The 25,649-nt window shown below is 46.9% G+C and overlaps 3 protein-coding genes across 8 annotated transcripts in view; all 3 read right to left on the bottom strand.

Moving 5' to 3' along the window:
* The window catches only part of LOC307224861 (uncharacterized protein), a gene marked incomplete at its 3' end in the record, with an annotated part of 48,185 nt that extends 24,345 nt beyond the window's left edge, over positions 1 to 23,840 (bottom strand). Inside the window, exon 1 of the mRNA XM_079992031.1 lies at positions 23,546 to 23,840. The remainder of the gene's footprint in view (positions 1 to 23,545) is intronic.
* On the bottom strand, positions 598 to 13,223 carry LOC307224860 (uncharacterized protein; the record flags this gene model as incomplete). The annotated part of the gene is made up of 5 exons (XM_079992030.1): positions 12,836 to 13,223; positions 11,828 to 12,741; positions 7,621 to 7,765; positions 5,615 to 7,104; positions 598 to 605 (listed from the first exon to the last, which is right to left on the bottom strand). The coding sequence occupies exons 4-5, from the start codon at positions 6,951 to 6,953 to the stop codon at positions 598 to 600; spliced, it is 1,347 nt and encodes a 448-aa protein (XP_079848156.1). The 5' UTR covers positions 6,954 to 7,104; positions 7,621 to 7,765; positions 11,828 to 12,741; positions 12,836 to 13,223.
* On the bottom strand, positions 16,013 to 23,552 carry LOC307225046 (uncharacterized protein). 6 transcript variants are annotated; one of them, XM_079992714.1, is made up of 4 exons: positions 23,016 to 23,338; positions 22,178 to 22,350; positions 19,683 to 19,847; positions 16,013 to 18,143 (listed from the first exon to the last, which is right to left on the bottom strand). In XM_079992714.1, exon 4 carries the CDS (start codon positions 18,035 to 18,037, stop codon positions 16,457 to 16,459), a length of 1,581 nt encoding a protein of 526 aa, XP_079848840.1. In that variant the 5' UTR covers positions 18,038 to 18,143; positions 19,683 to 19,847; positions 22,178 to 22,350; positions 23,016 to 23,338; the 3' UTR covers positions 16,013 to 16,456. The 6 variants fall into 6 exon arrangements, 3 of the variants coding, with proteins under 3 accessions (XP_079848840.1, XP_079848841.1, XP_079848842.1); XR_013842793.1 differs by lacking the exons at positions 16,013 to 18,143; positions 23,016 to 23,338 and adding exons at positions 18,604 to 18,622; positions 23,382 to 23,552; XR_013842795.1 differs by lacking the exons at positions 16,013 to 18,143; positions 23,016 to 23,338 and adding exons at positions 18,629 to 19,444; positions 23,382 to 23,552.
* Positions 23,841 to 25,649: the final 1,809 nt, after the last annotated feature.

Raw genomic sequence — 25,649 nt, 5'->3', positions numbered from 1 at the left:
TAGCAGACAGGAAATCTAAGTCAGGCACACACACCGACAGAAGGGAGCAAGGGAGGAAAGAGGCTGGAACAAAACAGGGCAATGTGTTTTGTCAGGGAATGGTATGAAGCCAAATATGGGGGAATCCATTCTCAAGCAGATCAGCTTTCCTCAGAAGAGGAGCTGGAGGGGGAGAAATGGCCCCCCTCATTTCCAGTGGTCTCACAAGCAGGGAGGGACACAGACACAGAGCAGATTAGACAGGAGTTACCTAGTTGGAGATAATGACAAGAGAAACAGACTCAGCTGGCCCTGAAGCAGGAAAATGGATTTCCTATGAGTGGAACATGAGTGGAACAAAGTGAGATTTTTGAGAGATCAAGAAGAAAATCTACAAAAAGAGGCTAAGGGAAAAGAGCAGAAGGCACCAAAACCAGGAATATTAGACCCAGCAAAGCCCCCTTTGGGACTGGATAAATCAGAGAAAGCGACACCACCGACAGAACAAGAACAATTACTAGGAGCAATTGGAGGAAAAGTAAAATAACTACATCATGTCTCTGCAGTTATTAAATTGGAACATCCGGGGCCTCAATTCCCCAGACAAGAGGGAAAAAGTTATTCACCTGTTGAAAAAGGAACAATTGGATTTGATTTGTTTACAAGAAACCCATGTAACTAGATTACACAGAAAAGTACTCATCAATAAAAGATTAGGCCAAGAATTTATTTCATCAGACAAGGTTAAAAAGAGAGGAGTTGTGATTTATGCGAAAGAGAGTTTATTACCAAAATTCATTTTTAAAGATGAACAAGGAAGATTTGTGGCAATTGAAATACAATTTCAAGGAGAGAAACTCTTGATAGTAGGAGTTTATGCACCAAATGAGGGGAAATCGGAATTTTTTAAGAAACTGCATGAGACGTTGCTGGACTATTTAGACTGTAATATTATTTTGATGGGAGATATGAATGGAGTGGTGTCGACAAACATGGACAAGTCAGAAAGACAGGTAATAACAAAAGATGGAAGACTACCAAAAACTTTTTTTGAGATGACAGACAATATGGACCTAATTGATACTTGGAGAACAAAAAACCCCCTAGGTAGAGAGGGGACCTTCTTTTCTGAAGCCAAACTGACTTGGACAAGAATTGACCAAATCTGGATAACCAGAGGAATGGCTCCCAAGATTCGAAAAGTGGAAATCTGCCCTAGAACTTGCTTTGACCATAATCCTGTGAGAATGGAAATGAAGTTAACACCGACTGGTTCCTTCAGATGGAGGATAAATGACACCCTGTTTAGAGATCCAGAAATAACCAAGAAGGCCCAAAAAATCATGAAATATTATTTTGAGATAAATTTGAAAACTACCATTGAAAAAAGAGTAATCTGGGACGCAAGTAAAGCCGTAATGAGAGGGTTTTTCATACAACAGAATGCAATAAAAAGGAGAACTCAAGATGAGAAAAAAGAAAAGATTTTGGAGAAAATAAGAGAAGGAGAGAAGAAACTTAGAGTGAAACCAAAGTCGCAGGAAATTTTGAGAGAAATAAAGTTATATCAAGTACAATATATGAAACTGATAAATCAAGACATAGAATGGAAAATCAAACAGATGAGACAAAAGACTTTTGAATCAGCCAATAAATGTGGGAAGCTGCTAGCGTGGCAGCTGAAGAAAAGACAAAAGTTAAATACCGTTACAAATCTTGAAGTGGACGGAAAGAATATACAGAATCCACAGGAGATTAGAAATTGCTTCCAGAGATACTTTAAACAATTGTATACACAAGGGCCACAGAATGAGACTGAAATAGACCGATTTTTGAAAATTAATGGATTACAAAAAAATTCTCAGGAAAATAAGTTATTGTTGAACTATAAAATATCTGAACAAGAGGTGGAAGGTGCCATTCAGAATATGCAATTAGGCAAATCTCCAGGACCGGACAGGTTAACCTCCAAGTACTATAGAACTTTGAAAGACTACTTAATTCAACCACTAAAGGAGGTTTGTAATGAAATTATGGAGGGGGGAAAAGCGCCAGAGTCGTGGAAAGCAGCCTATATTACACTTATACCGAAAACGGAGTCTGAAAAGACACAACTTAAGAACTACCGCCCCATATCTCTCTGCTCAATGTGGATTACAAAATTTTTGCAGACATTTTGGCTAAAAGATTGAAAAAAGTACTAGCAGAGGTGATACATAAAGATCAAGCTGGCTTTCTCCCTGGTAGACACTTGTCTGATAATATGAGGAATATAATTGCTTTTTAGAAAAGTTACAAGTGAACATCAATACAAAAGCAGCTCTGATATTTGTAGATGTGGAGAAAGCCTTTGACAACATTTCTTGGACCTTTATGAAGAAAAATCTTCAGGGGATGGGGGTTGGTCAAAGTTTTGAAAATGGTATAAGTGCAATTTATTCAGAACAAAAGGCTAAATTGATAGTTAATAATGTGGTGACAGAAGAATTTAAGATGGAGAAAGGGACACGACAAGGCTGCCCAATTTCCCCACTGCTTTTTATTTCGGTCCTGGAGGTCCTGCTAAACATGATTAGAGGGGACCAGTTGATCCAGGGTATTCAGGTCGGAGCTAAACAACACAAACTTAAAGCTTTTGCAGATGACTTAGTATTGACATTACAGGAGCCGGACTCTAGTACTAAAAGGGTTTTGGAATTAATCCAGGAATTTGGTCAAGTGGCAGGTTTTAAGCTGAATAAGTTAAAAACTAAGGTTCTGGAGAAAAATTTAACACCGACTGAGAGAGAGAGGTTTCAGAAAGAGACAGGTTTAACAGTAGTAAAGAAAGTAAAATACCTGGGGGTGAACATGACAGCTAAGAATGTGAATTTGTTTAAAGATAACTATGAGAAATGCTGGTCAGAAGTGAAAAAAGATCTTGAAGTATGGTCAAGCTTGAAGCTTTCCTTGCTAGGTCGAATTGCTGTTATTAAGATGAATGTATTGCCAAGAATGTTGTTTTTATTTCAAACATTGCAAATTATAGACAAGATGGACTGTTTCAAGAAGTGGCAAAGAGATATCTCTAGATTTGTCTGGCAGGGCAAGAAGCCTAGAATAAATTTTAAGATACTTACTGATGTTAAAGAAAGAGGGGGGTTTGCCCTGCCAGACTTCAAGGTGGCTATCACCTATGAAAGCGAAGGCTTTGAAAAAACTTAACAAGGAGGCCAGTTGGCCAAAATATTGGGAAATCCTGGAACAGGAGGGTGACAAATTGAAATTGCAGAGCTATGAGAAGCTTAAAGATGAGGTGCGAGACTGGCTACATTATTTTCAAATAAGAGAGGCTTACAATTTGGATAAAAAAAAATTGGCTTCCAGGTGGAAAAATCAAAATTAGAAACAGAACTGTTAGAACCCAAGGCAAAGACATTATCAAGAATGGAAACCAGAGGCCTTTCTCCTGGGCATGGTCAGCCAATTGGTGCCAAGGAAGGATAGAACTTTCTTTATGTATGCAACTACAGCAGCAAGAATACTCATCGCAAAATACTGGAAGACACAAGAGCTACCCACTCTGGAAGAATGGCAGATGAAGGTGATAGACTACATGGGACTGGCAGAAATGGCCGGCAGAATCCGAGACCAGGGGAAAGAGTCGACGGAAGAAGATTGGAAGAAATTTAAGGACTATTTACAGAAATATTGCAAAATTAAGGAATGATAGAATGATGTTGGACAGAAACTAAGAGGTTTCCAGCTGTAATGCGTAAGAGAATATGGGGAAAAGGTTAAGAATTAACTAAAAGATTAATGGTGAGGATTTGCTGAGCTAACAACTAGAATTGGAATACGAAAAGGGGAGGTATGAGGAGGTCTGGAAAATAAGTTAGATGAAAATAAGGATTGGAAATTTATCTGTTTTTAAATGTTTTTTAGTTTTGTATTTTTGTTATTTTTTGTGCTATTTTGTTTTTTGTATAATTTTTGGAAAAGTTAATAAATATTTTATATATATATAAAAAGACATTATCAAGAATGTATAACTTGCTGTTGAAATGGAATACTGAGGATGAAACGGTAAAGTCTGCTATGATAAAATAGGCACAAGATATTGGACATAACATCATGTTTGCTGACTGGGAGCAGTTGTGGACCACAGGTGTAAAATTTACGGCATGTAATGACTTAAGAGAGAATATTATGAAAATGATGTACAGGTGGTACATGACCCCAGTCAAGCTTGCAAAAATTTATCATTTGCCTGATAATAAATGCTGGAAATGTAAGGAAAAAGAGGGTACATTCTTTCACCTTTGGTGGACGTGCCCATGATTAAGGCTTTCTGGGAAATGATATATAATGAAATGAAAAAGGTATTTAAGTATACCTTTCTGAAGAAACCAGAGGCCTTTCTCCTGGGCATGGTCGGCCAATTGGTGCCAAAGAAGGATAGGACTTTTTTTATGTATGCCACAGCAGCAGCAAGAATACTCATCGTAAAGCAGTGGAAGACACAAGACCTACCCACCTTGGAAGAATGGCAGATGCAAGTAATGGACTACATGGAAATGGCAGAAATGACTGGCAGAATCCGAGATCAAGGAGAAGCGTTGGTGGAAGAAGATTGGAAGAAATTTAAAACCTACTTACAAAAACACTGTAAAATTTATGAATGTTGATGACATTGGAATGAAATGAAGGGGTTCTAGTAATAAGGTAAAATAAGAATATGAAAGAAGGGATAAATATTAGATGAAAATTTGAAGATACAATATCTGAGGAAAAATAATTAAGGATAAAACTAATAAGATATGAATCTGCTGATCAATTTTTAGATGGAATACAAGAAAGGGAGGTGTGAGGAAGTCAGGAAAATAAGTTAATTATTGGTGAGAAATTAAAAAGAGGGATTTTTATTTTTTATTTTTTATCTTTTTTTTTCTTTTTTTCTTTTTCTTTATATGTTAAATGTTTGTACTTTTGTATTTTGATGTATTTTGTATCTTTTTTCATGTTTTGTTATCTATTGTCATGTAATTTTTCTCTTTGTTAAAGCTTAATAAAATATCATTTTTTAAAAAAAGGGAAAAAAGGAAAAAAAATAAAGTTCTTCCTCTGCATGTCTGTTGATGTTCCACTAGGACTGAAACTCTTATCGCCTTTGCTGACATTTATATGGTTTGTCTCTTGTGTGAGTTTGTTGACGAAAATCAAGGATTCCACTCTGCCTGCAGCTCTTTCCACACGTCATACATTTAAATGGTGTCTCCAATGTAAGTCTCCTGATGTTTTCTAAGATTTCCACTCCGATCGAAGATCTTTCCACACTCCTTACATTTATATGGTTTTTCACCCGTGTGAGTCCGTTGATGTACATTGAGGTATCCACTCTGACTGAAATTCTTTCCACAATCCATACATTTATATGGTTTCTCTCCTGTGTGAGTCTGTTGATGTCATCTAAGGGTTGCATTGAAACTGAAGCTCTTTCCACACTCCATGCATTTAAATGGTTTCTCAACTGTGTGAGTCCGTTGATGTGTTCTAAGGGTTCCATTATCACTAAAGCTCTTTCCACACACCATACATTTATATGGTTTCTACCCTGTGTGAGTCCGTTGATGTGTTCTAAGTTTTCCATTATCACTAAAGCTCTTTCCACACTCCATACATTTAAATGTTTTCTCCCCTGTGTGAGTCTGCTGATGTTTTCTGTGGGTTCCACTATCACTAAAGCTCTTTCCGCACTCCATGCATTTATATGGTTTCGCTCCTGTGTGAGTCCGTTGATGTTTTCTAAGGGATCCACTATCACTAAAGCTCTTCCTGCACTCCATGCATTTATATGGTTTTTCCCCTGTGTGAGTTCGTTGATGTCTTCTAAGGTTTCCATTATCACAAAAGCTCTTTCCACACTCCATGCATTTAAATGGTTTCTCCCCTGTGTGTATCCGTAGATGTTTCCTAAGGGATCCACTTACACTAAAGCTCTTTCCGCATTCCATACATTTATATGGTTTCTCCCCTGTGTGAGTCCGTTGATGTTTTCTAAGGGATCCATTATCACTAAACCTTTTTTCGCAATCCATGCATTTAAATGGTTTCTCCCCTGTGTGAGTCCGTTGATGTGTTCTAAGTTGTCCATTATCACTATATCTCTTCCCACACTCCATACATTTATATGGTTTTTCACCCGTGTGAGTCCGTTGATGTATATTGAGGTGTCCACGCTGACTGAAACTCTTTCCACACTCCATACATTTATATGGTTTCTCTCCTTTGTGAGTCTGTTGATGTCTTCGGAGGGTTGCATTGAAACTGAAGCTTTTTCCACACTCCATGCATTTCAATGGTTTCTCCCCTGTGTGAGTCCGTTGATGTTTTTTAAGGGTTCCATTATCACTGAAGCACTTTCCGCACTCCATGCATTTAAATGGTTTCTCCCCTGTGTGAATCCGCTGGTGTAATTTAAGGTCTCCATTCCGACTGAAGCTCTTTCCGCACTCCATACATTTAAATGGTTTCTCCCCTCTGTGAGTCCGTTGATGTCTTCTAAGATTTCCACTTTGACTGAAGCTCTTTCCACACTCCATACATTTAAATGGTTTCTCCCCTGTGTGAGTCCGTTGATGCATATTGAGGTGTCCACTGTTACTGAAGCTCTTTCCACACTCCATACATTTATATGGTTTCTCTCCTGTGTGAATCCGCTGGTGTAATTTAAGGTATCCATTCCAACTGAAGCTTTTTCCACACTCCATACATTTAAATGGTTTCTCCCCTGTGTGAGTCCGTTGATGCATATTGAGGTGTCCACTCTTACTGAAGCTCTTTCCACACTCCATACATTTATATGGTTTCTCTCCTGTGTGTGTCCATTGAGGAATATTTAGGTGTGCACTCCGACTGAAACTTTTCCCACACTCCATAACTTTAAGTGGTTTCTCCCCTGTTGCAGGTCGTTGATGTGAACTATGTGTGCTCATTCAATGATGCATATTCCACATTTCACACATTTTAATTTCTATTCCTAATCTAACCAAAGGTGACCCATCCCCTGGAGATCTGACTGTCTTCTCCATCTCCTTCTTCAGAGTGGGAGGAACGGAAATCCTGTTTGGGTTTCAAGGAAGAGAACTAAGGGAAAGAGAACGCATCAAGCTCCATTAGCACCTTCTCCTATTTCAACGTCTCCTACATTCTCTCACCTCCTACCCATGTTCCCAATTTTTAGGGAATGAAGTTGCAATGTCATCAAATGATAGTAATTCATCAGCAACTTTCATAATCCTCAATCAATGTTCATAAAGCAGCTTGATTTTTTTAAAAAATGATGTGCTGTCTCATCTTGTGCCCGTCTTCTGACGCAGGACTATCCTAAACCGACACTGAAAAGCAGGATATTCAAGGCAAATAGATAAACTGTACTTGGTGGAATGTGTAGTTCCTTTAAAATGTAGTATTGATTCACTAATGACCTGAAGTGGTTTTATTTCTGGAGACATGAATTTATTCCTGTTCTGACTTAAAGATCATAATCATACAATCTCATGGGGTGTTAGGGGAGTGTTAGTACCTTTGGTGGGGGACATGTTGTCCACCTTCTGGGGTAATCTACCCACCATTTGTCCCCACCCTGCACTCAGCTCTCACCTGTGGCTTCCAGAAACTGTCAGCATGGAACAGGGGCCACAATCCTAGGAACAGCTTCAACCGGCAGGCTAAAGCAGGTGAGGATAGATGATGGGTCTCAAATCCTTGGTGTATTAAGGAATTCTGTTGCAGGTGGAGGCAGGCCCTGGTGGATGGAGAGGAGGAGAACAACAGTGAATCCCACAATCAAGAAGGCGGATTCTGCCCATTCTGCAGAGGAAAGGGAGGGCAGATGGGGCTGATCAACCAGGGAAAGGAACCCTTCGAGAAGGAAAACTCTGGTCGTAATACTTTGGTACACTCCCTCACTTCCTCTTGAGTTAGCTTCAGGAGAAGAAAAAGCTGCAGAGAAAAACCTACACAAATCCAGAGTGGACTCTCTAAGGCGGTTGGATGGTGCCCTGCACACCTCCTTCCAGCCACTACTGCAGCCAAGCTGATGCCTAACGGACTGCTCTGCTTTCCTTGGGACCATATAAGCCAGGCTGAGAAGGGGGGTCTTGTCTAGGCAGCCCTGAACCCCCAAACACAATGTCCAGGCTCACAGTGCTGCTAACACAGCAGTTTCAGGGGGAGCGATGAACTCAGACCTGTGTATCAAAGTCTCTCCAATGTGGAAGAAGGAAATCAGAAGTGCTGTTTATATCATACATCAATTTAAAAGTATTCAGATTGTTTGTCTTTTGAAAAAAAGACCACCAAGTATCGCATGGCCCCTTCAAACCTAATGAAAGTCTTGTGCCTGGAGCTTTTGGGGGTGCAGGACCAGGAAAGCTTCTTCCACCATTATCCTTCCAATCGGGATTCAGGCCTCATCATGGAACTGAAACTACCCTGGTTGCTGTGACTGATGATCTCCGATGGTCTAGAGGCTGAGAGGAAAAGCTGTTTCCTGGTTCTGCTGGATCTCTGAGCGGCTTTGGAGACCTTTGACCATGGTATCCTTCTGGACACTCTAGGGGAGCTGGGGGGGTCAGACACCTCATCTGTGCTAATACTGGCAGTCTTTGGCCTGTATAGGCACACCCTGTATGTAGAGCCTCCAGCCACAGTCTATCATGAAAATGGGTCCCTTGACTGGCAAGATTCATGCAATGGCTATCATTGGATGCTGATAGGTTGTATCTCAACTTGTCAGTCACTCTGACACTGCCTTCAAAGAATAAGAGGAACAGAAATGCTTTTGAGGTGCAACTTCTATATCAAGCCTGAGAGCCATTCCATGGACTCTGCACCCCTGTTTCTGATGACAGGTGTACATTATCCTCATCCTCAATGAACCAGACAGTGGAAAAGACATTAAAGATGGAAGCCTGAGAGAGAGGAAAAGGTTTCTGGCTGCTTCCTGGGTGGGATTGCGGAAACAAAGAGCCGCTTCTGAGAAAGCCTCCCCCCTCCCCTCTTCCTCTCGGGATTTCCTCTCCTCTCCAGGGGCACCAATGGTTGGACTTGGCAGAACCGCTGTATCTGCCATTAATTTGATTTTGAATTGATATTAGAACAAATTGATTTTACAATGCATTTTAATTAATTGCTTGTGGTTTTATGTAAACTGTGATACGTTTATTGTTGTAAGCCGCTCTGAACCCAGCTTCGGCTGGGAAGGGCAGGATATAAATTATTATTATTATTATTATTATTATTATTATTATTATTATTATCTGGACAGGTCAGGGGCTTATGGGATGGGAATTGGGTGGAGCTTGCAGGAAAGAAGTTGTGTCTTGTTAAAGGAGAAATCTGAGGACCCCCTGGACAAAAAACAAGGACCCCAGCCAGGAATACCAGAGCAAAACAGCAGCCAGTAGGCTTGGTCTTTATTGAAGACTGTCGTGACAGGACTCCCACCTGCGACAAGGTGGAACAAGATGGAAGCCCCAAACAAAAGAGAACTCAAACTTTATTAGCTGCTACAATAAACGAAAATCTGCCATTATTCCCTTATGGGGGACACAAGAGCCCTCACAGAGTCCTTTGTAGGTTCTCCATCGGTCAGAGGAAAAAACAGAGGCCAACCAGAGAATAATGAGAAGCAAAGCAGCCAGTAAGCCTGATCTTTACTGAACTGTTGCAACAGGGTCTCCCCTCACACGCAGGAGAGGAGAAGGACCCCGAACCAAGATGTGTCCGCCCTTATATAGACATTTGAAATTGCCCACCCTGGAGTCCAAGACTACCCCCAGAAACATCCTACCTACATGACAGAAAGGGCGGGCTAAAGCAGAAATCTGAGGGGATTGTTTACCTCCTGTCTGGCAAGTTACCTGTTAATGCTTACTGGATTGATACCCTAGGGAGCCTGGCCAGTCTTTTGTAATGATAAGTACTTAGTTCCTGAGCCAGGTCACAGGCTCACCCTATTCATCCACAGATATACCCTTAAGACAGGAATTGTGAAGGAAAAGGCAATGGGGAGGCTGCTCCATTTGACCTTGCAGAGAAAACACCTGGTCAGCCTGGGAGTCAAAATGGCTCCACGGCTGCTCTCCTGTGCAGGTTCAGACATGGGGCCTATGTATCTATGTACATATTTGCCTGCTACATTTATGAACCTTCATTATATACATAAGACCTTAATTTATTTATTTCACTGCTAATCCCAACGTTACACCCCCCTAAACTACATCATGGTTACATCATGAAAGGGATGGTCTGGTGGCAGTAATCTGAGCATCCTGGACCATAGTGTAGAGTTTGGAACAGACAGGGTTAAAACTGCATGGTGCCCTGCATCTGGGAGGGGCCGGAAGCAGGGCCATACGTCACAGGCTTTGTCTGTGAGAGTTACTTTCAGTTCTACCGAGAGACGCTGAGAGACACAGCTAAACAGACAGGCTGTGTCTGTGTGACGTGGCTGTCTGCTTTGGGCTGGGCTTGGCCTTGATCAGCCCAAAGCAGACATAGTCCATAGTTCCCCTTGTCCTCCACCAAACACCCATAGAGTGTAACAAAAGAGACATTTACATTTCACTGCTAGGAGCAGAAGTGCGTCAGTAGGCAGAGCAGAACGGGGGGGGGGGGGGGTAGTGCAAAAAAATACGACCGCCACGTGGCCTGATTTATGCCCCCCCCCCAACAAGAAAGGAATCGGCTGCCATGCGGCCTACAGCTGGAGGGTGGCGGATGGCGGGGTGAGGCAGCCATGCCTTCCCCCCCCCCCACTACAAAGAAACAAGAAGGCTGCCGGGGCTGGCCCCCCCGAAAGAAAATCTACAAAATTGCAGCCTAGCCTGGCGGAGGGGTCATGCCCCTTCCAATCAGGCCAGAACTTACCTTAATCCAGCCGCCAGGACACACTCCTGAGGATCCTGATCCTGGAAGGAAGAAAACCAAAAGAGGCTTGGACAAAGGGGTCGGCCTCTTTTCTTTGGCCTTTGCCCCACCCCTGGCTGGCCACCCATTGTCCTCCCTGACCTGTTTCCCAGCCAAGTTAATCACACCCTTTTGTCTTCATCCGACTACCTGTCTGGCACTCACCGCCCCCCCCCCACACACCTATACATAAATTCCTGCAACAGTCTGGACAGGCAGGGACTTATGGGGCCTTATGGGGTGGGAAGAAGATAGAGGTTGCAGGAAGGAAAGGGTGGGGAGACATGACCCCCCACTTTCCAGGGATCCCACTGGTAGCTTTGAAGGGGTGGCCGATTCCTGGGTGGGAGGGAGAACCCAAGGCGGCCCCTCGAGAAAATCCCCGCGGGCGCCATGATGGAGACGTGTCCCCAAAGACTGGTCTTCCTGGCTCTCTCTCTCCCCCCCCCCACCATTCCTGCCTTTCCCTGCCCCAGGGATGCTCCCCCTCCCCACTTCCTCGATCCCCTCCCTCTGTCCCAGAGTCTCCCCTGAACCCAGAGGCCCCCCTTGGCGTGGCTCACCCATTGCCCTGCGCCCCCATCTCTCCGTCTGGAGGGGCCCCCCAAGACGAGCAGGGGAGGGACAGGGGGGTCTCTATCCAGGCGTCCCTCACGCCTGTTAACCCTTTCATGGCTCACCTCTCTCGGCGCAGAACCCACAGAGTCCCAGGGATGCCTAAGCGGGGAAATGGGGCGAGGGGGCTTCGTTGGGATCCCCTGGGTGGGCTTCCTAAGGGTCCAAGGAAAACCCCCTTCGCAGCATGCGTGCAGGGATCCAGATCCACGAAAGCCGCTTTGGGGAGCTGGAGGGGGTCTCTGGATCCTTCTCTCGCCTCCCCCCGCGACCCCTTTACCTCTTTGTCCTCGCTCGCGATTCTCCTTTCCTTTCCTGCAACATCCACGTGGGTGGGTGGGGGGGATTTACCTGCCGCCCCTCCTCCCCTCTCCGAAAGCGCGCGCCCCTAGAGCTGCGGGGCAGAGCACCAATCCGGCGCAGAAGCTCCACTTGCGGGAGAAGCAGGCAATTTGGGAGGGGTCTCTTTCCCCCCTCCGCACTCCCGGAACAGAAGTCGGATGGCGAGGAGGAGGTGCAACGTATGGGGGCGGGATTTGGGTTGAGGGGGCGGGGTGAGAGAAGGATGTGCCGGGAGGGGAGGGGAGGAATTGGGGGGGAGAGAGGAAGGTTTTCCCCCTCCCTTCTTCCTTCTGGGGATCAGGAGAGCGGGGGAGGGGCTGATCCCGGCAATCCACTCGCAAAGTGGGGTCTCGCACCCCAAAATGTTTACATTGCAAAATCCTTCCCTCCCCCACCCCACGCCACGAGATTAGATCCGCCCGTGTTTTAGGCACTGGTGCACGTTGAGCAGCGGCTGGGACTCTGTGACTCCTGTGTTACGGGGGGGAAATGGGGCTTCGGCTTTTGCACACACAGCCCCGACACCCAGGTAAAATTCATGCAAGGAGTGAAGCAGCCCAGAACTAAAGCGCGTTGGAATTTGTACATCCTCAGATAGGTTTTTTCACCTCCTCCTTCCTCGCAGAGAAACATTTGGTCAGCTGGGGAGTCAAAATGATTTCAGCACTGTCTTCCTGTGCTGCTTCGGACAGGTGGTTTATATATTTCTGTACGTGTTTGCTTGGTACAGTTATGAACATTTATTATATATCTAAGGCATTAAAATTCTTATAACAGAAACCACCCCCACCCCTCCACAGGCAACAACAGGCTCCCATCTCTGCTTATGTCTATGTATTTTATTGTCTCTATCTCTTTTTGTGTGAAAACAAAAAAATTCCTTCCAGTAGCACCTTAAAGACCAACTAAGTTAGTTCTAGGTATGAGCTTTCGTGTGCATGCACACTTCTTTTTGTGTGCTTTGCGTTGAGAATTGTGTTTCAGCTCAGCCAAGGGAGCTGGGGCTGGAGGGCCAGCTGTGTGTGTGAGTCTGTGTCTCTGTGTGTGAGAGAGTGAGTGTAGGAACTCCACCCCATGCAACAAGAGGCTCCCAGCTCTGTGGATGTCTATGTATTTTATTGTCTCTATCTTGGCCAAGGGGGGCTGATGCTGTGAGGAAACAGGAGATTTCTCACTTTGTGTTTTGCTTGAAGGCTCCTGCAACACGTTGGAAGGGCCGGGAGTCCCCCTTGTGTAACAACTTAAGCAGGAGGGCATAAGGGGGGGGGGTCACACTCACAGGAGGAATGGACTCCGTTACAAGCCATGGTGAATAATTTTGGCAAATTCGAGCGCAAATATGGTGGAGCGATGAACCCCAAACAACTGAGAACTCTTTGAGAATAGATCCCCCCCCCACCGGGCTTGTAGGACCTGGACCTAACCAACCAGGTCTTTAGAAGCATGACAAAACACCCTGGATGTTCAGAGCAGTTTGCAAAGGCAGACTCCTGGGTAGCAGTCCTGAGAGCCCTACCTGGTTACAGAAATTGAAAGGACAGTATTGCACCTCGCTGATGGTGCAGTGGGCTCTGGAGGAGGCAGAAGTAATCAAACCCCAAAAGAAAGAGCACTTTGCCAGAGGAGGGGTGAAAACGAAATAGCCAATGTGGCCACCAACGGTTCCCACTGTTACGGAATGGAGGGGAGCATATAAACAGAGGTTTACTCCTGAGTAAACCACATAGGGTCAGAGGCAATGACCTCAAGGGAACCCCGCTATACAAGGGCTCCCCTCGTCCTTTCACAACGTTGCACCAAGCACCACACAAAACCCCAACACCCCAAGAGTAAAGCGCTATTTCTGAACGCGTATCCCGGTGCTATATACAGGCAGGCAGTATGAATGAACGATGTATTTTATGAATGAACAATTTATTTGCATGAGGATGCGTCCTGACCAATCAAATCGTGTCAAATGTAGCCCTTCACCAATCCCAGCAATGCTATGGCTCTGCAGGAGATGCTCAGCGAAGCTATCTTCCACAATTCAGTTACAGATAGGTAGCCGTGTTGGTCTGCCATAGTCAAAACTTTCAGTGTATCTGAAGAAATGTGCATGCACACGAAAGCTCATACCAAGAACTAACTTAGTTGGTCTTTAAGGTGCTACTGGAAGGGAAAAAAAATTTTTGTTTCCAGATTCAGTGAGCGCTGACAAGGTGACGACAGCTCCTGCTGAGAGAACAATGGGCTAAATTCATCGAAACCTCGTTACCTTGTAATCCACTCATAAAACTGGATCCAATGTATCGAGGCCAAGTCGGGTCATTTCCGAACCCACTGTCTGTATTGTGAATAGCCAAAAACACTTAGAAATTCATAGAAAATCACTGGTTTCAACAATTCTCTTCATTCCACCACCAATTTGCGTCATTGGCTAAGGGCTTGGAAACCACTCTGTCCCCGCCATAATCCCTCAAGCGGGAGGTCACGTACTCATAGGAAGGTACTCATTTGTGACAATCGCTGGGCAAAGGCTCTCCTCCGGACTTGCCCAGGTGCCAGACTATGCAAACCAAAGTTCTATTGTTCTTTTGCAGTAGGTGCTTAGAATGTACTTCCCAATAAATATCCTTTATTTGCCTGTTGCCCTGACACATTCCTCCTATGTGAATCATGTATAACCCTCCCCTTTTCTGATGTAGTGATGATGAAGTGATGATACTCCATGAACTGCATGCTGGGATAAGATAGAAACTTTTAAAAGTCCTTGTCACCCCATCCTCGGGGTTCAATTCCCCTTTGGACCTGTTGCGTAATAAACTTTGGTCTACAGCTATTTGCTCTGGTTGGTGGCTGGACTCCTTCCTTTATTCCGCAGGGACCCACAGGCTCTGCCTGATGAGTTGGGTGGCTGAGCAGCCTCGCACCTGGGTCCCCCCCCCCCCCGTAACACCAAATTAGCCTTTTATTGGCCAGACCTAGGAGTTTTGATAACCTTTGGGGGCATACAACACTCAGACTCCAGATCTTTTTCCCTTGGGGGTTCCCATGCTGATAGGTAAAGGTAAAGGTAAAGGTACCCCTGCCCGTACGGGCCAGTCTTGACAGACTCTGGGGTTGTGCGCCCATCTCATTTAAGAGGCCAGGGGCCAGCGCTGTCCGGAGACACTTCCGGGTCACGTGGCCAGTGTGACATCGCTGCTCTGGCGAGCCAGAGCCGCACACGGAAACGCCGTTTACCTTCCCGCTGGTAAGCGGTCCCTATTTATCTGCTTGCACCCGGAGGTGCTTTCGAACTGCTAGGTTGGCAGGCGCTGGGACCGAGCAGCGGGAGCGCACCCCGCCGCAGGGATTCGAACCGCCGACCTTTCGATCGGCAAGCCCTAGGCGCTGAGGCTTGAACCCACAGCGCCACCTGCGTCCCATGCTGATGCCTCCCCCCTATTCAGCCAGCCAGTCCATGACAGCAACAGCAGCCACAAAAACAGTAAAATCAGTACGATAATAATATGCACACTGGTCCTCTGGCAGAAAGAATAATAACTTCTGGGACTATACTATCTTCCCCAAACCACAGAAGAAGCAGCAGCTCTGGGGTAGCTGCATGGGGTTCATGAGGGAAGATAGGCCCCCCAGGAGACTTCCCTGGTACCTGAAACCCATCCTTCCCCCTCTTGCAATGAGACTTGGGGAAAATCTCCCATTAAATTACAGTATTTTAAGTTTTCTTCAGAACGCGTAGGAGGAAGGGAGAAGTTCTGGTGAAGAAGCAGAGTTTGGAGATCACACATGGTGGGGGTGAGAAAGTTTGGTGCAAAAACCAGTCACACACATATGCACCAATTTTTCATGCTTGAGTACAGCAGTTTCAGCACACGGGATATCTAAGTCAGGCACACAAACCGGCAGAAGGGAGCAAGGGAGGAAAGAGGCTGGAAGGACGCAGGGCAATGGAGGTGTGTCTTTCGCTTCCTGTCGCCTGGGAGGGAAGTCAGCAACTCAGCATATTCAGGGGCTTCACGAAGCAAAGCTTTCTGCCGGCAGCTTCCAGGCAAATGAGCACCCCAGAAACACACACTGTGATTCTTGGTATGTTGCCATATCAATTGTTTTTGAAAGGTTATCACGACGTGGTCTAGAAACCATGTGGACAATATATCGCCCAGCCCTAATCCGCACTGACCACCAGCAATCCAGATAAACCCTCTCTCCTTCTCTATCAAAAGGTACTTTACATCTTAGATCATAATCACATTGTTTGACATTGCCTTCAATATTTTATTTTGATAGAGTTTTACACACAAAAAACCAGAACTTCACATACACAACATGTGTCACATTTCTGTGAAGAAAAGAGTGGACTCTGAGAGGAAGATGCCCCGCACTCCATACATCTAAATGGGTTCTTACATCTGAGAGTCTCTGGATTTTCCTTAAACACACCTATGTAAATAAAGCACTTTTTGCAATCTTTTCATTTAAACCGCTTCTCCTCTTTGTTGATGGTTTGTAGGGTTTCAACTCCTAAAGTTCTTCCTGTCCGTGAATCTGTTGATTTAGAATTTCCACCAAGACTGAACCTCTATCTACTTTCCTGATATTTATAAGGTTTGTGTTTTGTGTGAGTTTGTTCACATAAATCAAGGATTCCACTCTGACTGAAGCTCCTTCCAGAGTCCATACATTTAAACAGTTTCTCCCTGTGTGTCTGCTGATGTTTTCTAAGATTTCCATTCCGATTGAAGCTCTTTCCGCACGTCATACATTTAAATGGTTTCTCTCCTGTGTGAATCCGCTGGTGTAATTTAAGGACTCCATTCTGACTGAAGCACTTTCCGCACTCCAGACAATTAAATGGTTCCTCCCCTGTGTGAATCCGTTGATGTATATTGAGGTGTGCACTCTGACTGAAGCACTTTCCGCACTCCATGCATTTAAATGGTTTCTCCCCCGTGTGAGTCCGTTGATGTTTTCTAAGGTCTCCATTCTGACTGAAGCACTTTCCGCACTCCATGCATTTAAATGGTTTCTCCCCTGTGTGAGTCCGTTGATGAATTCTAAGGGTTGCATTCAAACTAAAGCTCTTCCCACACTCCATGCATTTAAATGGTTTCTCCCCTGTGTGAGTCCGTTCATGTTTTTTAAGGGTTCCATTATCACTAAAGCTCATTCCGCACTCCATGCATTTAAATGGTTTCTCCCCTGTGTGAATCCGTTGATGTATATTGAGGTGTGCACTCTGACTGAAGCACTTTCCGCACTCCATGCATTTAAATGGTTTCTTCCCCGTGTGAGTCCGTTGATGAATTCTAAGGGTTGCATTGAATCTAAAGCTCTTCCCACACTCCATGCATTTAAATGGTTTCTCCCCTGTGTGAGTCCGTTGATGAATTCTAAGGGTTGCATTCAAACTAAAGCTCTTCCCACACTCCATGCATTTAAATGGTTCCTCCCCTGTGTGAATCCGTTGATGTATATTGAGGTGTGCACTCTGACTGAAGCACTTTCCGCACTCCATGCATTTAAATGGTTTCTCCCCCGTGTGAGTCCGTTGATGTTTTCTAAGGTCTCCATTCTGACTGAAGCACTTTCCGCACTCCATGCATTTAAATGGTTTCTCCCCTGTGTGAGTCCGTTGATGAATTCTAAGGGTTGCATTCAAACTAAAGCTCTTCCCACACTCCATGCATTTAAATGGTTTCTCCCCTGTGTGAGTCCGTTGATGTTTTCTAAGGTCTCCATTCTGACTGAAGCACTTTCCGCACTCCATGCATTTAAATGGTTTCTCCTCTGTGTGAGTCCGTTGATGAATTCTAAGGGTTGCATTGAAACTAAAGCTCTTCCCACACTCCATGCATTTAAATGGTTTCTCCCCTGTGTGAGTCCGTTGATGAATTCTAAGGGTTGCATTGAAACTAAAGCTCTTCCCACACTCCATGCATTTAAATGCTTTCTCCCCTGTGTGAATCCGTTGATGTGTTCTAAGGTTTCCACTGTGACTGAAGCTCTTTCCACACTCAATACATTGATATGGTTTCTCCCCTGTATGAGTCCGTTGATGTGTTCTAAGGCTTCCATTATCACTAAAGCTCTTTCCGCACTCCATACCTTTAAATGGTTTCTCCCCTGTTGGAGGTCGTTGATGTGAACTATGTGTGCTCATTCAATGAAGCATATTCCACATTTCACACATTTATTGTCTATTCGTAATGAAACGAAAGGTGCCCCATCCCCTGGAGTTTTGACTGTTTGGGTTTCAAAGAAGAGAACTAAGGGAAAGAGAACACATCAAGCTCCATTAGCACCTTCTCCTATTTCAACCGTCTCCTACATTCCCCCACCTCCTACCCATGTTCCCAATTTTTAGGAAATGAAGTTGCAATGTCATCACATGATAGAAATTCATTAGCAACTTTCATAATCCTCAATCAATGTTAACAAAGCAGAATGATTTATAAAAGAATGTGATCTCGTTCCCGTCTTCTGATACAGAACTATCCTAAAATGACACTTTAAAGGCGATATTCAAGGCAAATAGATATACTGTACTTAGTGGAATATGTAGTACCTTGAATAAGTAGTATTAATTTATTTATGGCCTGAAGATGTGGTTCTGTCTCAAATATCATAATTATACGATGTCTTGGGGTGTTAGGAGAGCATTAGTTCCTTTGGTGGGGGTCATGTCATGCTCCTTATGGGGTAATCTATCCATCAATGGTCCCCAACCTGCAGGTGAAGGCAGGCCCTGGTGGATGGAGAGGATGAGAACAACAGTGAATCCCACAGTCAAGAAGGCAGATTCTGCCCATGCTGCAGAGGAAAGTGAAGGGCAGATGGAGCTCGTCAACCTGGGAAGCGAGGTCCTCGAGAAGGAAAACTGTTTTCCTAAACCTTCACTGCCTGGTTTTCTTCAGGAAAAGAAAGGTCTCTAAGAGGGTTGGATGGTGTCCTGCACACCTCCTTCCAGCCACTCCTGCAGCCAAGCTGGTGCCTAACGTACTGCTCTGCTTTCCTTGGGACCATATAAGCCAGGCTGAGAAGGGGGTCTTGTTGTCTAGGCAGCCCGGACCCCCAAACACACTGTCCAGGCTCACAGTGCTGCTAACACAGCAGTTTCAGGCGGAGAAATGAGCTCAGACCTGTGTATCAAAATATCTCCAATGTAGAATATGTAAAACAGAAGTGCTATTCATATCAAAAATCAATTAAAAAGTATTCAAAATATTTGTCTTTTGAAGAAAAGACTACCAATTATCCAATGGCCCCTTCAAAGCTAATGAACATCTGGTGCCTGGAGCTTTTGTGGGCTGCAGGACCAGGAAAGCTTCTGCCACCATTATCCTTCCAATTGGGATTCAGGCCTCATCATGGGACTAAAATTGCCCTGGTTGCGCTGTTTCCTGGTTCTGCTGGATCTCTCAGCAGCTTTGGAGACCTTTGACCATGGTATCCTTCTGGACCCTCTAGGGAGCTGGGGGCACTGCTGTGCAGTGGTTCCCCTCATTCCTCCTGGGCCATGTCCAGAACGTGGTGTTGGGGGATGAGTGTTCTGACCCCTGGGCTCTCACTTGTGGGGTGCCTCAGGGCTTTGTCCTCTCCACCATGCTTTTTAATATCTGTATGAAGCCGCTGGGGGAGATCATCAGGGGGTTTGGGCTGGTGTTCACATGCATGTGGATGATACCCAGCCCTTCCTATCTTTTAAACTGGAACCAGTGAGGATAGTGAATGCCATAAACTGTAATCCCACCCACAAACTCTCATTCACACACAGTCTGTAAATTTGGGAAGGTCGCACAGCTCACCTGTGCTAATTCTGGCAGTCTTTGGCCTGTATAGGCACACCCTGTGTGTAGAGCCTCCAGCCACAGGCACTGTCTATCATGAAAATGGGTCCTTTGACTGGGAAGATTCACTATCATTGGATGCTGATGGGTTGTATCTCAGCTTGTCAGTCACTCTGACACTGCCTACAAAGAATAAGAGGAACAGAAATGCTTTTGACTTCTGTATCAATCCTGAGAGACATTCCATGGACTCTGCACCCCTGTTTCTGATGACAGGTGTACATTATCCTCATCCTCAATGAACCAGGCAGTGGAAAAGACACTTTAAGATGGAAGCCTGAGAGAGAGGAAAAGGTTTCTGGCTGCTTCCTGTGTGGGATTGTGGAAACAAAGAGCGGCTTCTGAGGGACAAGCCAAGGCGGCCTCTCGGGAGATTCCTTGTGGGTGCACAATGGATGGAGATGTCTCCCTACAGACTGGTCTCCTCCTCCCCCTCCCCCCCGCCAGTGCTTCACTTCCTTGCCCCAGGGATGCTCCCCTCCGTCCTCCCCCCGGCTCCCCCCACCCTTGGCCCCCTCCCTCTCTCCCGGAGTCTCCCCTGCACCCAGAGGCCCCCTTGGCGCGTCTCACCCCTCGCCATGCGCAACCCATCTCTCCATCCGGAGGGGCCCCCAAGACGAGATGGGCAGGGTCTCTATCTAGGCGTCTCTCACGCCCGTTAACCCTTTCATGGTCTGCCTCTCTCCGCGCGGAGAGCACAGGGCCCCAGGGATGCCTGCGCGGGGGAAACGGGGCCAGGGAGTCCTCGTGGGACCCCGTGGGTGGGCGCCCCATGTCCTCCCCTGCCAAGGAAAGCCCCCTTCACAGTACATACTCAGGGATCCAGGCCCTGCCAGGAGAGCTGGAGCGGTTCTCTGGATCCTTCTCTCCCCTCTCCCCCCCCCCCACGACCCCTTTACCTCTTTGTCCTGGCTCCCGATTCTCATTTCCTTTCCTGCAACATTGATGTTTTTTGGGGGGTTCCCGGCCCCCCTTCCATTAACAGGCCCTCTCTTTATCCGATTCATAACTGTTGCCGCAAAAGGACCAGGTGCACAGCCTGGGGGTCATTTTGGACTCACAGCTGTCCATGGAGGCGCAGGTTAATTCTGTGTTCAGGGCAGCTGTCTAGCAGCTCCTTCTGGTACGCAGGATGAGACTCTCCATGCCCGCAGACTGTCTCCCCAGAGTGGTGCATACTCTGGTGATCTCCCGCTTGGACTACTGCCATGCGCTACATGGGGCTACCTTTGAAGGTGACTTGTAAACTGCAACTAATCCAGAATGTGTTAGCTAGACAACAGAATGGGAGCAGCCGCTGAGACAACAGAACACCAGTCCTAAAGGATAGTCACTGACTCCCAGTACATTTCTGAGCACATTTCACATTGTTGGTGCTGACCTTTAAATTGCCGTGGATGCATTTTTCAGGCATAGATTCCTGTTATGCCTTCAGGAACAAATTTATTTGCTGAAGGAATTTCTTGCTGTTTCTGAGCGTTTTTTCCTACTCTGCTAATTGCATGTTGGACTTGCTCTGGAGATCATTATGGAGGAGGAAGATCTGCAACCTAAAGCCCTAAACAGCCTCAGGTATGTAGACATGAAGGAGCGTCTCCACGCCCATCGCTCAGTCTGGACACTGAGGTCCTCCTTTGAGGGTCTTCTGCTGGTTCACCCCCCACCCACCCCATGAGAAGCAAAGTTACAGGGAAGCTAGCAGAGGGCAAGGAAATGGGCAACTATCTGACATTTAGAAGACAGCTGAAGGCAGCCCTGTATAGGGAGGTTTTGAATGTCTGATGTTTTACTGTCTTTTATAAAAAGGTAAAGGTACCCCTGCCCGTACGGGCCAGTCTTGACAGACTCTGGGGTTGTGCGCCCATCTCATTTAAGAGGCCAGGGGCCAGCGCTGTCCGGAGACACTTCCGGGTCACGTGGCCAACGTGACATCGCTGCTCTGGCCAGAGCCAGAGCCAGAGCCAGAGCCGCACACGGAAACGCCGTTTACCTTCCCGCTGGTAAGCGGTCCCTATTTATCTACTTGCACCCGGAGGTGCTTTCAAACTGCTAGGTTGGCAGGCACTGGGACCGAGCAGCGGGAGCGCACCCCGCCGCAGGGATTCGAACTGCCGACCTTTCGATCAGCAAGCCCTAGGCGCTGAGGCTTTAACCCACAGCGCCACCTGTATAGGGAGGTTTTGAATGTCTGATGTTTTACTGTCTTTTATATGTACTGTCATTTGCCCAGAGTGGCTGGGGAAACCCAGCCAGGTGGGCAGGGTAAAAATATTATTATTATTATTATTATTATTATTATTTTCTTGTGGTTATTTGCAGTTATTTTGGAATTCGTTCTGCAATATGAGCTCACGAAATGTTATGAGGGGAGAAAATCACAGGGATGCCATAATCCCACCCACAACTTCTCATTCACATACAGTCTATAAATTTGAGAAGGTCAGACACCTCACTGGTGCTAATACTGGCAGTCTTGGGCCTGTATAGGCACACCTTGTATGTAGAGCCTCCAGCCACAGGCACTGTCTACCATGAAAATGGGTCCTATGACTGGGGAGGTTCATGCAATTGCTATCATCAGATGCTGAAGGATTGTATCTCAGCTTGTCAGTCACTCTGACACTGCCTACCAAAAATAAGAGGAACAGAAATGCTTTTGAGGTGCAGCTTCTATATGAATCCAGCAAGCCATTCCATGGACTCTGCACCCCTGTTTCTGATGACACGTGTACATTATTCTCATCCTCAATGAAGCAGGCAGTGGAAAAGAGACTTAAAGATGGAAGCCTGAGAGAGAGGAAATGGTTTCTGGCTGCTTCCCGGGTGGGATTGTGGAAACCAAGAGCCACTTCTGAGAAGGCCTCCCCCCTCCTCTCTTCCTCTCTGGATTTCCTCTCCTCTCCAGGAGGACCCAAGGTTGGACTTAGCATAATCACTGTGTCTGGACAGGGCAGGGGCTTACGGGGTGGGAAGAGGATGGAGCTTGCAGGAAGGAAGGGGTGATGGGGACAGGACCCCCCACTTTCCAGGGATCCCTCTCTGGTCGCTTTGAAGGAGTGGCCGATTCTTGGGTGGGAGGGCGAAGCCCAGCCGGCCCCTTCGGAGATTCCTCGTGGCCTCACGATGGAGACGTCTCCCCAAAGACTGGTCTCCCCCCCCCACCACCAATGCTGCGCTTCCTTGCCCCGGGGATGCTCCCCTCCCTCCTCCCCCCGGCTCCCCCCACCCTTGGCCCCCTCCCTCTCTCCCGGAGTCTCCCCTGCACCCAGATGCCTCCTTGGCGCGGCTCACCCCTCGCCATGCGCGACCCATCTCTCCATCCGGAGGGGCCCCCCAAGACGAGATGGGGAGGGACAGGGGGGTCTCTATCTAGGCGTCTCTCGCGCCCGTTAACCCTTTCATGGTCTGCCTCTCTCCACGCGGGGCGCACAGGGCCCCAGGGATGCCTGCGCGGGGGAAACGGGGCCGGGGAGTCCTCGTGGGACCCCGTGGGTGGGCGCCCCATGTCCACCCCTGCCGAGGAAAGCCCCCTTCGCTGCAGGCGTGCAGGGATCCAGGCCCTGCCGGGGGGGCCCACGGAAGGTGCTTTGGGGATCTGGCGCGGGGTCCCTCTCTGGGTCCTTCTCTCCCCTCTCTCCCCCCCCCCGGCCCCTTTACCTCTTTGTCCTCGATCCCGATTCTCATTTCCTTTCCTGCAACATCGATGTTTGGGGGGGAGGTCCCCTCCCGCCCCTCCCGCCCCTAGAGCTATGGCGCTGAGCGGCAATCCGGCGTAGAAGCTCCACTTCCGCGAGAAACTGGTAGTTTGGGAGGAGACTCACCCCCCCCCCCTTATTCCCGGAACAGAAGCCGGATTGGAGGAGGAGGAGGAGGAGGAGGATCCTGATACTTCCAAAGGAGAAGCCCAGGACAGCCTTGCAGCTAGAGGGATGTCTCAATACTATTATGGTTCTTATTGGAAGAGGGTAGTTAAAAATGTGTGGGAAACTGGGGTTGTTGACAGGGGTGGGTGACGGGTCCATGTTTCTGAATGCCAAAGACTCCTACTTTGGGACAAATCTGTGATGCATCAAAGATGCTGTGGAAAAATGTATTGTGGGAAATGGGGAGAGGTCTTTAAAAATCCATGCAACCATATGTTCAGGGTTCCTACTCTTGGTGTGTTTGAACCTCGTTGCAACAAATAAAGATGAGGTCAAGTGACTGCTGTTTTCATCTTTAACTTGGCTGGATTCTCCTTCTTCTGCTGACCGGAGGGACCCCCGGGGAGTGGCACCCTGAGGAGCTGGGCAGCGGAGGAAATCCGCACCCCGGGATATTTTCCTTCTCAACTCTTTCCCACCTGAGCCTCACCCCCTTACCTAAAAGCCAGACACAGCACAATGTGACAGGACTGTGACTCCTGCCATCAAGATGCAAAATAGGACCCCCTCCCCTCCCCGGATCAAAGCAACCCCGGGATGCTGAGGTCCCCCAGTCCTTGAAATGAAAAGGGGAGGGTCTCGGGAAACCTTCCGGGAGCAGGCGGGGAGGGGGCTGCCGGGCTCCAGAAGCTTCTTCTCGCTAGTCCATCCCCATCGCCCCCCTGCTGCCTGCCTCCCCTCCGCTTCTAATGGTCCTTTGCAAGTGCGGGGAAGCTCTAGTCCCTCCGGCCCCCCTCAAATTCCTTCTAAAAGCCCCACATTGCACGGGGCAGCCTCACCTGCAGCGAAACAAAACGCAGCTGCCCTGCAGAGTGGAGCCAGGCTGGGGCGCACAGTGGGGACCCCAGAAATGTGTCCCTAGAAGAAATGCGCCTCCTTCCTTCTCTGGTGTTCAAGTGCTGTCGGTGGGCTTCCCAGAAGAGGCCTCCGCTTGGCCCCTGAGAGGACAGGGGCCCCTTGGGCCTGATCCTGCAGGGCTCACCTGATTTTCTTATGCACGTGAACCCTCCTTTGTCCTTCAAAGTGAACAGGGCTTCCCAAATTTGGGTCTCCAGTTGTTTTTGGACTACAGCTCCCATCACCCCTAGCAGGCAAGACCAGTGGTCAGGGATGATGGGAATTGTAGTCAGGCCCTCCAGGTGGCTCTGGCAAGGGAGCCCAGCTGCATGTGATCAGGGTGGGGGGGGGAATTCCTTCCTGGTGTTATGGAAATTACAGGGGAGGGGGTTACCATCTGACATTAACCCCTGGGACGAGGAACCCCAAACCCCTCTCCCCTCAGTCGCAAATCCGTGACTCACACATCTTATAAATACAAGAAAACACGGTGTCTGCATTTTATGGATGGGATTTATGAATGGGATTTATGAATAACCGAAGCTCACCAATCAAGAGCGCTATGTTTTGACAGCTAGCCAGTGGGGGAATCCGTAGACGGCTGAAACTGCCTCCAAACCAGACTTTCAGGTCAGCCTTTGTACAATTCTCTCAGCGCCCTCCTGCTGCTCAGACTATGAGCAAAGTAGATTAAATGTAGCCATTTTGGTTTCGATTGCCTAAAGTTGCTACAATGTTACAAAGATTGTGTCTGAATGTATCCTTTCAGCTTGACAGCTCAGGAAAAGATACCTAAATTTGTAAATTCACATAAAATCCATACTTTAACCGATTCTTCCCGTTCCAACGCCATTTTAACTTTTAAGAAAAAGTAAATTTAGGCTTCACCCTCCACCATGACCCTGGAAGCGGATAGCCACGTAGGCAGCAAGAACAGGGCCTCCTGCCATAATCCCCCGAGCATGAGAGCACGTACACTTTGCCCCACCCAGGGAGTGACCAAGGGGTGACAACAGACTTCCACAGAGGCAGTTGACCAAGCCAGGTATTCTGAAAGCCCATCTCAGGAGAAGCCCTGCACGCAAGAATGTAATTTGATTCTGAATTGATTTTAGAATGAATTGATTTTAGAATGTATTTCAATTAATTGATTGTGATTTTATGT

The sequence above is a fragment of the Podarcis cretensis genome (genome assembly GCF_951804945.1).
Source record: "Podarcis cretensis genome assembly, chromosome: 10".
NCBI lineage: Eukaryota > Metazoa > Chordata > Lepidosauria > Squamata > Lacertidae > Podarcis > Podarcis cretensis.
The sequence above is the reverse complement of the archived record's forward strand: the minus strand, read 5'-3'. Positions and strand labels throughout refer to the sequence as shown.

Excerpts from the sequence above, each read along its gene's own strand:
- LOC307225046 (XM_079992715.1), bottom strand. The coding sequence starts at position 18,037 with ATGAGCACACATAGTTCACATCAACGACCTCCAACAGGGGAGAAACCA.